The 15,348-nt window shown below is 56.0% G+C and overlaps 1 protein-coding gene across 1 annotated transcript; it reads right to left on the reverse strand.

Annotated features, from left to right (window-relative positions):
• Positions 1–1,329: 1,329 nt before the first annotated feature.
• On the reverse strand, positions 1,330–14,721 carry Tsf2 (transferrin 2). The gene is made up of 17 exons (XM_037238890.1): positions 14,467–14,721; positions 12,823–12,956; positions 10,956–11,088; positions 10,458–10,594; positions 9,885–10,002; positions 9,306–9,539; positions 8,571–8,734; positions 8,029–8,145; positions 7,344–7,508; positions 6,874–6,962; positions 6,417–6,583; positions 6,048–6,207; positions 5,531–5,637; positions 4,613–4,756; positions 4,073–4,244; positions 2,961–3,070; positions 1,330–2,433 (listed from the first exon to the last, which is right to left on the reverse strand). Exons 1-17 carry the CDS (start codon positions 14,537–14,539, stop codon positions 2,321–2,323), a joined length of 2,337 nt encoding a protein of 778 aa, XP_037094785.1. The 5' UTR covers positions 14,540–14,721; the 3' UTR covers positions 1,330–2,320.
• Between the last annotated feature and the right edge of the window lie 627 nt (positions 14,722–15,348).

Raw genomic sequence — 15,348 nt, forward strand, 5'->3', positions numbered from 1 at the left:
TTCACGTACAGAACCAGACCACAACCACAGCAACTGCGCAGTGGAACGGATTGGAGTATAAGTGGAGTAGTACCCAGCATGTCAACTTTTCCACCTACCAATGCATTTCATGCGTGACGCGACCGGGCGGGTGTTGTTAAACGAAGGGTTGACAGTGATTCGTAATTCAGGGACATGCCTAGTGTTCGTGCGCCTTCTGACTTTCAACACTTCGAATCATTTCGGGTTATTCAAGGGCGGTGTATCCACTGCCACCGGCGCGGCCGTGCTCCTCTGTCATTAGCTCTCTTTTCGTCAGCCCGATCCGTCAGCGGGGACAGGTCAACCGTGGTGCCCGGTCGCCGGCGCCGCTGGCGCAACCTCATTATCACGCCGCCAATCCGTGTGAAGAACCTGCCCACTGGCGGTCGAGTCACGCCGCGCCCGCCGCCGCTCGTGCCCGGGCTTCCGCCGGTGACGGGTCCGCAGACGAGGAGATCGTGAACACTCGACCGCGAGGGATTCGCTGACGTATTGCGGCATAGCGGGACGCGGTGGCGGGTGGGGTGGCGACAGCGTGCTGGCATGTTGACCGACAGCGGCTGGCGAGACTTAGAGGCAATGGCCGACCAGGATTTCCAGCACAAGACGAGTACATAAAAGACGGGATTTGCGCAAGTTGTTCATACAATGAAGCGCTTGGCCCAGCCACCCACAGTTGGCAAACAATGTTAGATTGCAGCATTCCACGTTATGACCCTCTCATCCTCCTTTAGTTCCCCCTTCCCGAGTTACTTTCAAGCGCTTGTCGGGTTCGCATCCCCTTGGGATGATCTGGGACTACACCGCTGAAATACTTGCGAATAACACGTGCCCCTTTCGCTCTTCCATTACCTATCAACAGCCGGAGAAAGACCCTTCTAGCTGGTATATTTGGACGCAAAGACGGAATGCAATAGCGCTTGAGCGTCAGCTCTGGCGTATACTGGACGGATTCACAAGCCTCATACGAGTGGACGGGATGGGCACAGTCATTGTAACGTGTAGATATTGTCACACACAGTAACGTCAGTTATAAAAATATCCATCCAAAAGTGGAATACACTGCGCGTATGAACGATAGCAGCCGGGTACAATTGGTAGAAAGCGCTGCGCCACGAGGTGCAAAAGCCTACACGAATAAAAGCAGGCCGCTATGCCGACGTGCAATATGCTAGGCGTGTCAAGCAACCGCCGGTGAAAAGAGTCCATACAAAATATATGCTACAGTGATACATCCGACAAGCAGGCGCGGAGGTAGGCGCATCAAAACTAATATGTGCAGTTCACATATCTTTCAGCTGTGGATATTTCCTCGAGGCTCCACGACGCCTGCTTGCTTCGATGTAACTGTTGAAAACATACGACCTAAAACCATGATCTCTGCAGCAAAAAGCGCGCGCAGCGTTGCTCTGGAGCCACACGTGAGCCTACTGTCCTAGCCGAGATCCCGGGTACGATCCTGCCGGAGAACGTGACCAGCAAAGCGCCTCGCGTTCTGGCCGGCCTGCTGCAACCACGCCCACGGGCGCAGAGCACGGCCGGCCCGGGGCCCGCGAGCTGGTGCGCACAGTCAGACCAGCGCTCACCAATGACATTGACTCTGACTCGAAAGTGCCGTCGTCGTCCGTCCACGGCGTGGTATCGGTGCAGCCACATCCAGAGGCCCGTACACTGGGCGCACGCCCTGCCCAGCCGTGCGCATCACACACTAGCTACGGATTCCGTCACGTTTGAGCCGTCTGCTTCCGATCTTTGCGCAGATCTGGGGCGAGCGCAAGGCAATGCACGGGTGGCGAGCCAGTGAGCGGCTGCGGCGACTCGAGCCAGCTGTGCACGCCGCGGCTCGACCACGCGGGCACCAGGTCCGGGTGAGGAGCGGTCATCTGGCGACCGGGGCGTCCCGGTCCGAAGCACACGACGATGACAACACGGCGAGCCGAACCGCACGACCACCGACGGCTGACCGTCACCACCACAAAGACGGCCGGCCGAATGGATCTGAGGATCGTGTTCAGGCACGCCAAGGCGGCCGCCTCGCTGGGCCAACGCCGACGACCCCAGGACCCGAGCTGCACAGCCGCTGGACAGGCCGGCGGGCGCCTCCTCGGACAGCGCAGCGGGGCCCGCGCGCCGAGTCACACACGGTCCGAGATTCCGATCCTCAGTCGGTCGCGTGCGCCGCTTCTCCTAACAGCTATCCACCACTTCACGGACGACGGTTGCACTGTTGCACTGTGTGATTGGCGTGTCCTGTCCCCGGGTACGACAATGTACAGATGAGATGTGCTTCAGCCGCGCGTCACACCAGAAGGCGCGCGGCCGCCGCCACAGCGACCGTTGCCAGGGAGACGGCCAGGGACGCCGCGCCGGCTCGGCAGTCCACCACAGCGCGTGCCTCCAGGAAGTTTTTGCCTGCCGAGAAGGAGAGCACGTGAACACCTTTCATGGCTGAACGCGCTACTTCCGTGACAGACCAAACCATGTGCAGTGATAAGGTGCACAGACAAACACCGCATTCGTTCGTGAAATAAACAGTGGCACAAATCGCCTCAATATTGGCTGCCGTGCCCGGCTGCGCCACACGCTGTACCGAATCATTGCAAAGCCATGATGAGAATACAAAACACGACAACCGCACAGTATGAAGCCGTAAACATGCGCCCATAATGTGCAATCCGGAGGCAGGCAGCGCACGGTGTCACACGCATACGGTCCAAATACTGTCACCATCTCACGCTGTCTCGTGACTGGCCCGGGAGCTCAGTCCCCCTGATTAGGAGACCGTCTGCCAGTTCATTTCCACACCAGCTCCGTCTCAACGTATCCAAACAGCTGGCGAAGTTAGTGGTCACGCGCTGAGAGCCGTGCCTTCAGCGTCTCCACCACACAGTCCACGCTTCATTTACACAGCACTTGGCATTTCTCGCGCGTCCACTGACCCAGGTAGGCTCTGTAGTTGCGCTCGTCCTTGGGAATGGGCCGCAGCTGCTGCGCCGCGTCCGAGAAGATGAGGTCGGCCGTCGGCTCAGACGAGTGGAACATCTTGAAGCTGCAACATGACACGGCAAGGTCAGCCCCGGGGCCGCCAGACCGGAGGAGAACACCGTGTGCGGGGGAGTCTACCGTGCTCAACCCGCTCGCGCGGGCAAATCACGGCCACCTTTGCTCTCACTGCCCTCGTGAAAATTGTGACTCGCCGCCCCTCTCCGAGTTGCCGTCTCCGTTAAGAACAGACACTTTCCTTCCGGCTGACCTCGTCAACCCTATCACAGCCCAGAACTAGCACGCTACCTCAAAGTGCCCGCTCGTACTAGTATCACAAATCTCATACCTTCAGAGGTATTTCGCCTTCACACCCCGCACAATAGCTAATTGGCTGTCGCAGATCTGGTGAACCGAAGTAATGGGAGTCGAGCAGTCAGGAGAAGAGCACTACTAATCTGTGCAGTTCCAGTTTCGATCTCTTTCATTTTTTTCATGATGCTGATGGCGATAAGGTCTAGAAAGCATTCACACCTCCACACATTGTCAGAGGAAGATGAAGCGACCAAATTGCTATTCTGCCGCGACAGCGCATTCCACGGGCGCCGGTCGCACTACATCCGTGACAACACGAATACAATCATTCGAGTTTCTCCTTTGATATCAGGCCGGCAGCATATTTTCAGCATGGATCGCGGATGTAGCCCAGGAATCAGCGCGCACATTGATACATTCGAGGCAGCCAAGTAGGAAACTATTCTCCGCCAGTCGGCAGTGCGGGCCGACTGGCGGAGAATAGACGTTACAACAAAATACCAGTATTTCCCTAAGCTCGCGATCCATTGGGGCACATGGCGAATAATAATGACAAAGCTCTCCTACCTCTTAATGACATGTCCAGACGCATGCAACTGGTTTGGATTACTGTGCGAACCTTGCCAAAAGAACAGCCCGAAAATCATCATAAATCTGTCAGAAATGCACCCAGCACGCACACCACCCCACCACGCCGAAGACAGCTCCAAGACCGAAATCATCCTCACCACTGAGGCGGGCCGACCCTACTCACTTGAACTCGTCGCCGAACTTCTGTCCGAAGTGCTGCTGAGCGTGCATGAACAGGTTGAGGATGGTGTTGATCTCGGTCTCGTTCAGTGCCTCGCCCCCGCGCGTCACCATGGCGTTGGTGCGCACGCGGCCCACGTTGCACGTGGGGTAGTCCTGGATGCGGGCACGGGTGCCTGTACAGGGCAGGGCACGACAGTCACGGAGCCGCCAAGCGAGCCGCGAGCCACGGCAAGCAGCAGAGCCGACAATGATCTTCACCACAACTGGGGGCATAATCACATTTTCTTTTCAGGCATCTATCTTTATATTCAAGTGACCAGCTTTCTCGCTAGGTGAACACCAGTCAACCCCGACAGAATCGTCTGGCCGGCTGGTGACGCACCACCCCAGCAGAGCAACCGCCTGGTGAGTTGGTCAATCACACTGTCACCAGCTGCTCAGTCAGTTGGTGACATAACCTAGCAGAGCGGCCGCTCCAGCTGCTCGGTCACCTGGTGACACCATTCTAGCAGAGCAGTTGCTCGTTTAGCCGGTACCGTACCGTCACGGCAGAGCAGCTGGTAGTCGGCGGTCAGCTGGTTGCGCGCCCAGAACTCATGGCGCTTGCCGTCGCAGTTCTCCTGGACGGTGGTGTGCTTGACGAAGGCCACGTCCCCGCCGCCCTCCACCAGACAGCGGAACGCGCCTGCCGCAGCGTCACCACGTGAGCGTGCAGCACGGCGAGACGGCACAGCCCGACGGAGCACACTCAGAGGCATGTCAGCGACGCCCAGCCCACAGATTCCCAGCCGTGAGAGTGTAGATGGTCGAAAGGGTAAACTCTCGAATGCGTCTGCCTGCCTGCCTGCCTGCCTGCCCGCGTACACGCGATGAAGTGTTCTGGTGACAGCACACAGATCACGACTTCCGAGGGACTTGACTTACGTTCTACCAGACCTGTGGATGTTGACGTCATAATTCCCCGTCACATTCACTCCGCGTTTGATCAGACATGAACCTTACGCGGGAGCGTGAAGAGGGTCAGCCTAGGTCGCTGGAGGCAACACTTCTATAGCAGATGCAAACGTAAGCAGCATACTCCACCAGCACACAGAACGTACACATCTGCTGACCTGATCTGACCCTCCGCAGTCTTTACTAAACGGTACGCAGAGGGACGACTTCAAGCTGGGCCTTACGCCGGGTCAGGCTTGCGTCGAGGCCAAGCCCGCATGACGCGACAGGCTGCCGGGAGACGGCACCGCTCGATGCAGCGTGACGGAGGCACTCTGAAGGCGCGGCGCCTCCTCGGCCGCCACCGAGCGCGGCGCACGTAGCACCCCTCCCCGGCCACAGCCGCGCGGCGCCCCTTGACGGTGTGGCCATAGTACCCTCCTCTGCCGCCGCCAGGGCGCGGCGCCCCTCACCGGTGTGGCCAAAGTACCCCTCCTCTGCCGCCGCCGGGCGCGGCACCCCTCACCGGTGTGGCCGTAGTACCCCTCCGAGGCGTCCCGGGAGCAGTAGTTCCCACTGGAGCCGTGGCACAACTGACACAGGTTGTACCAGGTGTAGCCGAAGTTATAGTCGCTGCAAGCGGAACATGATAAAGAAGCGGACATCACCTCAGCATCGTTAATAATCATGTTTGCTTATGTTCGCGACGCCTGAGTTTTTACAATTCTCAACGTTACGATCCGTAACGCTGTCGGTAGCTGAAGAGGCCAAATACGGCTGACAAGACAGGAGTTCACACGCTACGGTATTACGTGAAGCCATATGACGTCCAACAATACTTATGCTGCTTTGGGGAACGCAAAAACGCGTACAGCGAACATGCCAAGGACTCACAGCAGTACACATAAACATCATACTAGACAAACCATCCAAAGGCACAAGGGGGGGGGGGGGGGGGAGGAGCTTCACAGCGGAGGCAGATCGCACAGCAGGTCCTGCCCTGTCCCCGGACAGCTGGTGAGGGCTCGAGCCTCGCGACGCACCTGCTGAGGGCGCCGGGCGCGCACGCCTTGGTGAAAGTCTGCGCCGCCGCCTGCACCGAGTTGCAGCCGTACCCGCGGATGCGCTCGTTGGAGATGAGGTAGGCGAGCGGGATCACCCAGCCGGCGCCGTCCATCACGCCCGTGTGACACGTCTTCTTGTCTGCGCGTCGGGGGAGGGGCGGGGGGGGGGGGGGCGTCAGGCATCAGTGAGAACGAGTGAGCAGGCATTTTTGGTGTTTCACTCCACAATGAGCCATAGATGCTGATACGAGCGCACCATCTGCACCTGGACAGCCGGGCAGGCACAACAGCCCTCCCCCCTCCCGGCACGCCGGCAGGACAACTGAGCCAACCGGCAATGCCACTCACTTCTCAGGTAGAGCAGGTCGGTGTCCAGGTCAGTCTCCTTGGAGACGGCCACTACGTAGAAGAAGGACTTGTCCTTGTCGTACACCTCGTTCATGATGGGTACCTGGTTGAAGCGCATGCCGGCCGTGTAGACGTCGCCCGGGTCCAGCATCACAATGTCGGCCAAACTGCGGACCACGTAGGGGTAGCTCAATGGAATGATCACATCCAATAATGAGCAAAAACGTCGCGCCGACACCCCAGCGGAGCCATCAAGGCTGACCGAGCGACTCGTCCACGAACCGCTCGAAGGCGCTGCGGCTGATTTACGCCACGGAGAACGGCCATAACATAACACCCTCAGCTGGAGCGGAAGGTGACTCCCAAACTGGGACGTCCATCCGCGCTTAACTGGGCGACTGCACAATGCTGAGGCGGCAAGAGCGCGAGCGAACGCGACCTGGGAGGCGGCACTGACCCCCTGTTGATGACCCGCATGCAGTCGACGGTGCTGTGTCCCCGGAAGCAGATCAGCTCCGGCTTCAGCAGCTGGGCCCGAAGCGCTTGCTGGGGAAGTCACGTGGGTCCGTGAGAAACGCCGCCAGCGAGGATGTGCTCAACGCGCGTCATTTGTGAAGTCATCATGGTTTCATATGGAAGCATCATTACACAGCATTGCACACAACAGCCATGCGCAGGAGGCCCCTCTTCCCAAAAGGCAATGGTGGCACAAAATGGTGTCATAGCAATCAACAATTACGTAGTAAGTAGCCGGACTTGATCTCTAAGTACATTGCACTGGTATCGTATACGAAAGCTACCAGTGTGAATACCAGACCACAAAGCACACCACCTCCTTCCACCTTCACATTAATTTTCTCACGTCACATTCATCGTACAGCATTCGCCCCAAAAGTATGGAGGTCGCCCCCAACGGCCGGCACGTACCCGCATCTGGTTGCACTTGATCTGCTCGGCGTGCGAGGTGACGCAGAGGCGGAGCGCGCGCACCGGGCACGAGCGCACCTCCATGATCGGCGTGAACGCGTCGCCCAGGTAGCGCAGGTACAGCTGGTCGTCGTGCTTGATCGGGTACAGCGACACGGTCGAGTCCTGCCGACGGCGCAGTCAGCGGGCGTCAGCGGTGCCATCGGGGCCGGCGGTGTCAGCAGGGTCCGCGGCCTTGACCCGCTATCGCCCGGGATGTACGAGAAATTGCATTTCCCCGGAACGTCCCGGGGACGACATACATTTAGATAGCCCTAATGCTCAGAGATGCGACTACGATTACACAGCCCGGCGGGTATGTGGGGCCTGCGTGGCACTAATGCAAACGGGCTGAGTGGATACCTGACCTGAGTCCCGTTCGGAGCAGCCAAGCACTCTGCCTGATCAGGCATGACTGATCACGACGTACGAACGAAAGCCGTACGAAAGACGTACGAAACGTACGTCGTAAAACGACGAACGAAACGACGTACGAAAGCCGACGTCCTAGCACATCCCAACATGATCGCTGCACTGGTTACTTTGTGCATGCCATTTTGTCATATGCTCGTCCACTGGAACGTATCTGGACTCGGTGGCTGTTGCCGGTATTAAGCATCGTCCGCCGTCTCCGCCCGACACACACCTGGAAGAGCAGGTTCGGCCGGACGCCGTAGCGGAAGGACTCGAACAGCGAGAAGCGGAAGTCGCCGTACGGATCGGGCGTGGTCGGCGAGGGCGAGCCGTACAGGTTCACCGCCTCCTGCGGAACGGACCGGCCGCCGTCAGCGGCACGCCGCCGGTCCCGCACGCCCGCGCGCCGGCTCTGCGCCCGGCTGACGCCACGACGGGCGACGGGCGACGATAGGTACTTGTTGCTGTATGCGTTGATAAGGGCACAGTGCGACAGTACGTTCGACACTGACGTTCATACAGAGGCTGTTCGCGTCCACGGCGACGCCAGAACCGCCAAGCCATGTGGTGATGTGTGGCCGACAGTGCGCGCATGCGTCCGCCCGTGATCCCTCAGATGTCGTGAAGCGCTGAACGACTCGCACCACACCAACGTCCCGGCACAGACCCAGCCCCGCTCATCAAGCCACCTCCGAACGCGGCCGTGTCCCGAGCATCAGACCCGTCGCCACGGGCGCTGGCGACCCGCCCGGCCGTGACCCCGGTCGCGCTCACCTTGAGGAAGCGCTGGTACTGGATGCGCAGCTCGCGCGGCCGCGCCGACGACGTCAGCACGGCGTGGCTGGGAATGCGGCCCCAGTTGCAGCGCAGGTACTCCGCGAGCGGCGCCCGCTTCCCGTCCAGACACAGCAGCTCGAACATCGTCTCGTCCAGGTCCGCTGCAACGGCGCCGCCGCGGCGTCACAACCGCTGGGAGGCGCCCCCGGCTCAGACGTGGACCCGTCCGGGGTGGCTCCGGTCGACACCGGGGGTCGCTTAGTGCGACTCGAATCCCCTGCCCTCATCTCCGGACTTTTTTAAGGCGCTGGCCAAGGCTCTGGTTCGGTTCGCTGGCGTCGCGGATGTGAACGCGTCCACGGGACGACGAGCACGCACACAGTCACGTCGGAGTCGCCCGAGGTGCGAGACTGCCAAACTAGAAGGCGACACATTACGTCGGGGGCAGGGGAGGGGTGGCACCGCGCCAGCTGGCGGTGCCGTCATCAAACACCGCCCCCGCCCCCCCCCCCCAAAAGACATTCGATTCGCTGGACTGCTGGCAAAACGTTGGTCCCATCGGGGCATGAAAAGTTCCACGAGCGCCTATGAAAATCACCCGTACCGTAACTCCATCCCGCGGCAATGAAAGCCACCAAACGAGCAATCCGGCAGTCCTAGCACCCCCTTCCACCCGGCCCGCTCCGCCGCGCCGGAGATCGCCGGCGCGTCGGCCGAGCGGCCGCCACTCACGCGGGATGGCCGTGCTGGTGATGGCCTGCTGGCCCGCCTGGCGGACGCCGGTGCCCTTGCGGAGGCCGGCGCTCATCATCTCGCGCGGCGTCGAGTGTTTGACGAAGGCGATGTCGCCGCCCTCCACCAGACAGCGGAAGGCGCCCTCGGTGCCGGCGTACGGGTCGGCGTCGGTGCACTTCTGGCCCGGCTGCTCGGCGCCGCACAGGTCACACAGCTTGTTGGAGTTGTCGCCTGACGGGGAGCGGACGTAGGTGTTGAGAACGGCGGGCCGCTTCACCGCAGTTAGGCCAACGGCGTGGGAGGACCGGCGCCCTACTCAGAGCACCCAGACACTTGGAGAGCACGGGGTTCGACACGCGACGCTTGGGCTGCCGCTGCCTTTCTGCCCCCCATCACAACAGATACGTCCCAGATCGACAGCAGGGATGGCACGATGAGGAGGGTCCCGTGTCAGGCGACGACACCGCACACCCGAGGCCCGGGCGTTTGGATCAGTAGCACGCGGCGCGGGGGCCGGCCGGCCGAACGGGCCACGGAGCCGGAGCCGGAGCCGGAGCCGGGGCGGGGTCCACGTACCGAGCGGGTTGTACTGGGTGGTCAGCGCTCCGACAGCACAGCTCTCCCCGAAAAACTCCGACACAGACTTGACGTGGTTGTTGCAGTCGGCGATGCTCATCTCACCCTTGGACATGAGCTGCCGAAGCGGATGTCACCGTCACCATCACAACACCAACACGACTGTCGACACCAGCCAGCATCTCCCTCTGTCCTCCGCCAACTATGCCGCCGGTGGACAAAACATGTGTACTACATGAGACGTTTGAAACGGCTCTGAAACCAGTTCACAGGATTGCGTGTACGACAAAATGTACTGCATGTAATGCATGCAAATGTAATGTACTGCATGTAATGCATGTAAATGCATGTACGAATAAACAGCACAACGCAAATTTCCAACGTAGGCTCGCAGTATGATCGGTTACGACAGACCGGTCAGAGCACCACCTTCTCCTCCCCAACGGTAACATGTCCGCATCGACACCAAGGGCCACAGAATCCACACGTTCCGCAGCATGTCGTCTCCAGTCTAGCCTGCCGTCAGTGGGGGTTGGCCGGCGGGTGGGCCGCCGGCGGCCGGGGCCGTCGCACCTTGGCGATGGGCATGACCCAGCCGGCCAGGCTGCCGACGCCCGAGAAGCAGGCCTTCTTGCCGCGGATGTCCGACAGGCGCCGGATGTCCGAGTCGCGCTTCACCACGGCCACCGAGTAGTACTCGCGCCCGCCGTCTGCCGCCGCCGGGGCAGTGTCAGCGCCGCGGCCGCGCGCCGCGGCACGAGCGCCGAGGCCGGCCCGGCACCCAGCGGCCGTGAGGGCGCGCGGGCACCGGCGGCGACCATAGGTCAGCACTGTGTCCCAGGAATCCCGCCCGAAATGCGACAAACCTCCGAAACCACAGCAATTTATTTAATATTCAGAAGTGCTAATGACGAATAGCCCCGATAACAGTTCTTGGCTTCAGTAGTTCATATGGCAGAAGCCTCAATATAACAGCTGTCCATTCTACCTGCAAAGCGAACTGCTCATCGTCCTGATGAAATCATCCCTGATGACTCGATAACACGTATAACTGGAACGTTCTTCACTTACCTGCATACACTTCCTGCATGATGGGGACCAGGCTATGGAAGCGACCGGCAATGAAGGTGAGGCCCGGGTCCAGGACCAGCAGGTCCGCCTGGTCCTGGTCCACCATCCGCATACACTCGCTGCTGTCGAAACCCTGACAGACAAAAATCGTGGAAGCATGAAGTGCAATACACTGCAGGGTAGTGCACTGGGCGTATGTCAAAGAATACAGGGACCAGTGGGCCTGGCATGCTGTTCAAGGATACAGTGACAATGAGGGGTGTGGGGGGGTGGGTGGGTGGGGGGGGGGGTGGGGGGGAGCTGTTTACAAGTGCTGAAATGAAATCGGGCAATGGCCAGAGGTCTACATAGGGTCGTCTGATGCAGTGGTCGGGCCTATTCAAATGTGTCCCAATTTGCCAGTGAGGCGCTTGGCGCGGCGATGGCCGAGCGAGGCGATAAAGAACGCCAGCGCTCCCAGTCCGCCTGGAGATAATGCCAAACGCCGGAGCCAAACGGAGCCAAACGCGTTTCGCAGCCCACACCAATGGGGCGAATCAAAGTGCTGAAAATGCCACCTTTCATGGCAGCTTCCTAGCCTGCTCCTTGGGGCCCACTGAGGTGGTATTTCACAAATAGCGCTGCTTGGAAATTGACTGAGTCCAGCTAAGTGTAGCAACTTCAAAAAAACAAACTGGTGATGCATTGTGATGTACACTTTTAGCTGTTGGGACCATTGCTTTTATTTTCTCTGTTATGATAAAAATGCAGACATTTTGGGTAAAATGATCACACACCACTAAACACCTCGAAGTTTTCGTGGCAACTTGTCTCTAAGTTCAGACCACAATATCTTGTGTCCCAGAGAGCTCCCGGAAAGGGTGTCATTAGCTGATAACCATCTGATTACTGGTAGTGGGCTGTAGCTGGCGTCGCCTGCCTCTCACCCTGGCAAGAGGGACGGGTACCACGGGGAATCGAGCCCAGTACTTCTGGTTTCCCTGACGCGCAATAGTAAACAAAGACATATTAACAGCTGCGGTAAAGGCGCGGCTGGTCTCACGTCACCCTCCACTCTGGGTGCCAAGATCTGACATGTTCTTAAAAACACTCCAAAATGGACAGAGCCATGGCTTGAGCATACAGGCATGGCACATGGCTTTTTGCACACAGCCCCCCCCCCCCCCCCATTGTTACCCATTGTATGGTTTCTCCTCAATCAGAAACCACAAATTGTTACTGTACAGATGGTGGGCAGGATCTGGACAGCCCAGATTCCTCCTCTGGTTTCAGTTATGACTGGAAAGGTCTACATTTTTGTGCTTATCAGATAGGAAAGGGGAACTTGTGATAATACTGGAACATTGGAGGAGCAGACACTGTGCCCACACTTAGTAATCCACATTGTTTAAAGCTGGATGAGCCTGTCAACAGTATTGCAACAACATCTGCAAATTACGACAATTAGGCAAGATTTGACTGTTTGAGCCAAACATGTTCTTATAGACCACAAGTGAAACTTGACTGGCCTAGTAGATCAGATTGCAAGAGATATTGGTTCCTCTATTTTAGCTGCTACCAAACAAACACCATGACAAGGTTGATCAGCCAACTTTGTATCTGACTACTCATGAAACAATTATTTGCATAGTGTGTGCCAAGCAGGGGTGCAGCTTCCTGGTTACAAGACGGGCCATGTCCAAGGACACACCAGATTGCCAGCATATTTGGAGGGATGCTTTGTCATTTCCCACTGCTCAGCATCTCCAACTCATTTTGAAAACAAACTATCTCCCTGACACTGAGGTAAAACTTATCAAAACCACCTTTGACATGACACCAATCAGATATGGGTGAAATTCAATATTAATTTAAATGTCACACTTACCTGCACACATTCCACTGAAAAAGCATTGAATCCAAACTTGTAGCTTTCTTTAATCAGGGTCTTGTTGAAATCTGAACATTTTTCTTGCTCATAGATGTTCAGCGTGCACCATCTTATGTGACCAGCAAACAATGCTGCAAAAGCAATTGGTCATTTTGAACACAATTAAGCAAATATGCATTGCTTGGTAGCACAAGGTTGATGCCACTGCACTCAGGACACAAATAGAACTCTTGGTGTCATACAGTTTGACCACAATTATTCTCATAACTGAGCCTTAATATTGGACAGAACTGTGATTATGACATATCCATACTAGCCAAGGTTAGCTCTAGGACATTAATGAATTGAATGATCAGAATGACAAAACCAGACTAACAGAAAGAACTGAAAATGTGATACTGGGTGACATCAAGGCAGTGGTGGTGTGAACATAATGATATACCCTAGTGTATCATGATAGTCTAGGAATTCAAATAGTAGCTCACTAGCTAAACCAGTTTAATAGTTTACACTATTTGTGCTGCTCAGAGATACACTGAACCAAACATAATATTTTTAGGTTCTTTCCAGGATAGTTATTATGACCAAATGTCCTGCCCAAAAATGCAAACTCAAAATTTTAGGTACAGAAAAGCATTTCCATTTTTATTCTGAGTGACAAAAGCTTGCTCTTTGATAGAGGCCAGTGAGCCAGTGAGACCAGTGGGCCATCACAGAGGCATTCATAGAGAGAACCATAAGCTTACAGACTCACAGGGGCCAGTAGGCCTGCAGAGACACAGAGAGACTGGTGAGCAGTGAACAGATGGATCTATCTGCTGATAATCCTTGAATATTAACATCATATACCCTTACATACATATTTCATATTATGCAATCACAGATATCTTTTATTTTATTCAACATTATTGAAAACAAACCTTCCATTGCAGTTTCAGGATGAAAAATTAGGTACTTTTGAAGTGCATTCTGATTGTGACTAGAGATTTATAATGATTATAATGCCTAAGTGAAGTACCTGGTGGTTTGCCACTTATGCCACAAGACCAGTCCAACCACAATAATCATCAATGAGCTGTGAATATCCCCACAATGATGGGTGAATATTCATGTCACATGTCACAGCTGCAATTTAGGCCCAATGTATGGAATGTGGCAGATTTTAAGATATCTTGTTGGGCAGGGTTGGGGCAAGAATTTGGGGTAGGTCTTACAGCTTTGAGTGCACAGGCATGGAAAACTGTTTTGGGTGATATCTGATCACATAATGGATATGGTACTGGACCAGGGTACAGATCACATGCGAACAGAAAATGTGTGATGGTTAAAACCAAAGATGTGCCATTCCATAACAATAAGGGCAACCCAAAGACCAAAAACCTCCAAATAAAAAAGCCATCTGCCTCATGGGGCAGTATTGGACCTGTTCTCAACATCATATTAAATGGTCTGCCACCTTTTCCAGACCAGGTTGAGGTCGATAAATTCACGTTACTTATATTCAATAGATTAACAGGTGCAACCTGGTTGATGACATTCAGACTGAGCTGAATGCGTATTAGGAATTTGGGTATCGATGCACCACAACCGCCTCGTTGTTTGGCGCCCCAAATACACCTTAAATGCGACAAAATTACTCACCTTCAGACTGGCCCCACACGAATATAATAAGCACACAGGCACCAAATTTCCGCACGGCAGAATGAGATCCCATGTCGGATGCGAAAGCAACGCGGAAGCTCGACACTTTTCGGCTATGTTGTGGACGTGCTACGCCATTCCATGCACTGGATCCAATCTTTTAACGCAACGGAACAATCTTGATGATTTTGCAAGCAAAGATAACCAGCGTTAGAGCTGTGAAATCAAGATAATGCTCAAAATAAACAGCGACGAATTCAAAACGCAGCGGCGGCCAGGTACTTCAAAACAATGCAGAGCTGCGTCGCATTAAGTGCGCTCGGGTGTGTCTACCAAGAGTTCTAAAAATAACAAGGCTTTATCAGCGCTGGGCGGAAGTGTTGAACACACCTAAGACAGATGACTAAAAGTCCGAAATTTCCAACGCAATAATTAACCTATGGCTTGACAGCATGAACCCAAGCCTATAGCAAGTTAATTGTTCAATTTCCTTCAATGGTGGGGACGGTATCAGCCGTTCTCTCCTGAGCGACGGCGTACCGGGCAAAGTGCGCCCCTGGACGGCTGGGAGGCGAGGGAGGCCGTTTATTATACATGCACCGTCGCAATATGTCGCAGAATGGTTTCAGGTACCGTGGGCGCTGCGTAATTAGGACTGACGCCGTCGTGGGCAGAGGGACAGGGAGAGGGGACGGACACGCCCCCCCCCCCACGACTCTGACAATTCCTGTAAAACCCGTGCCATGCTCGCGATAAATTAGGCTTCGTAAACAGGATTAACCGTTCCATTTCCCCAGACACCGCGACGCCTCCGTACGCAATTAACACCTCCCCTTTTTTCAACAGTCATGCACCTGGGACTCAGCCACACAGTGAACATAT

The sequence above is a fragment of the Pollicipes pollicipes genome, unplaced genomic scaffold (assembly GCF_011947565.3).
Source record: "Pollicipes pollicipes isolate AB1234 unplaced genomic scaffold, Ppol_2.1 Scaffold_3087;HRSCAF=3621_pilon_pilon_pilon, whole genome shotgun sequence".
NCBI classification, from domain to species: domain Eukaryota; kingdom Metazoa; phylum Arthropoda; class Thecostraca; order Pollicipedomorpha; family Pollicipedidae; genus Pollicipes; species Pollicipes pollicipes.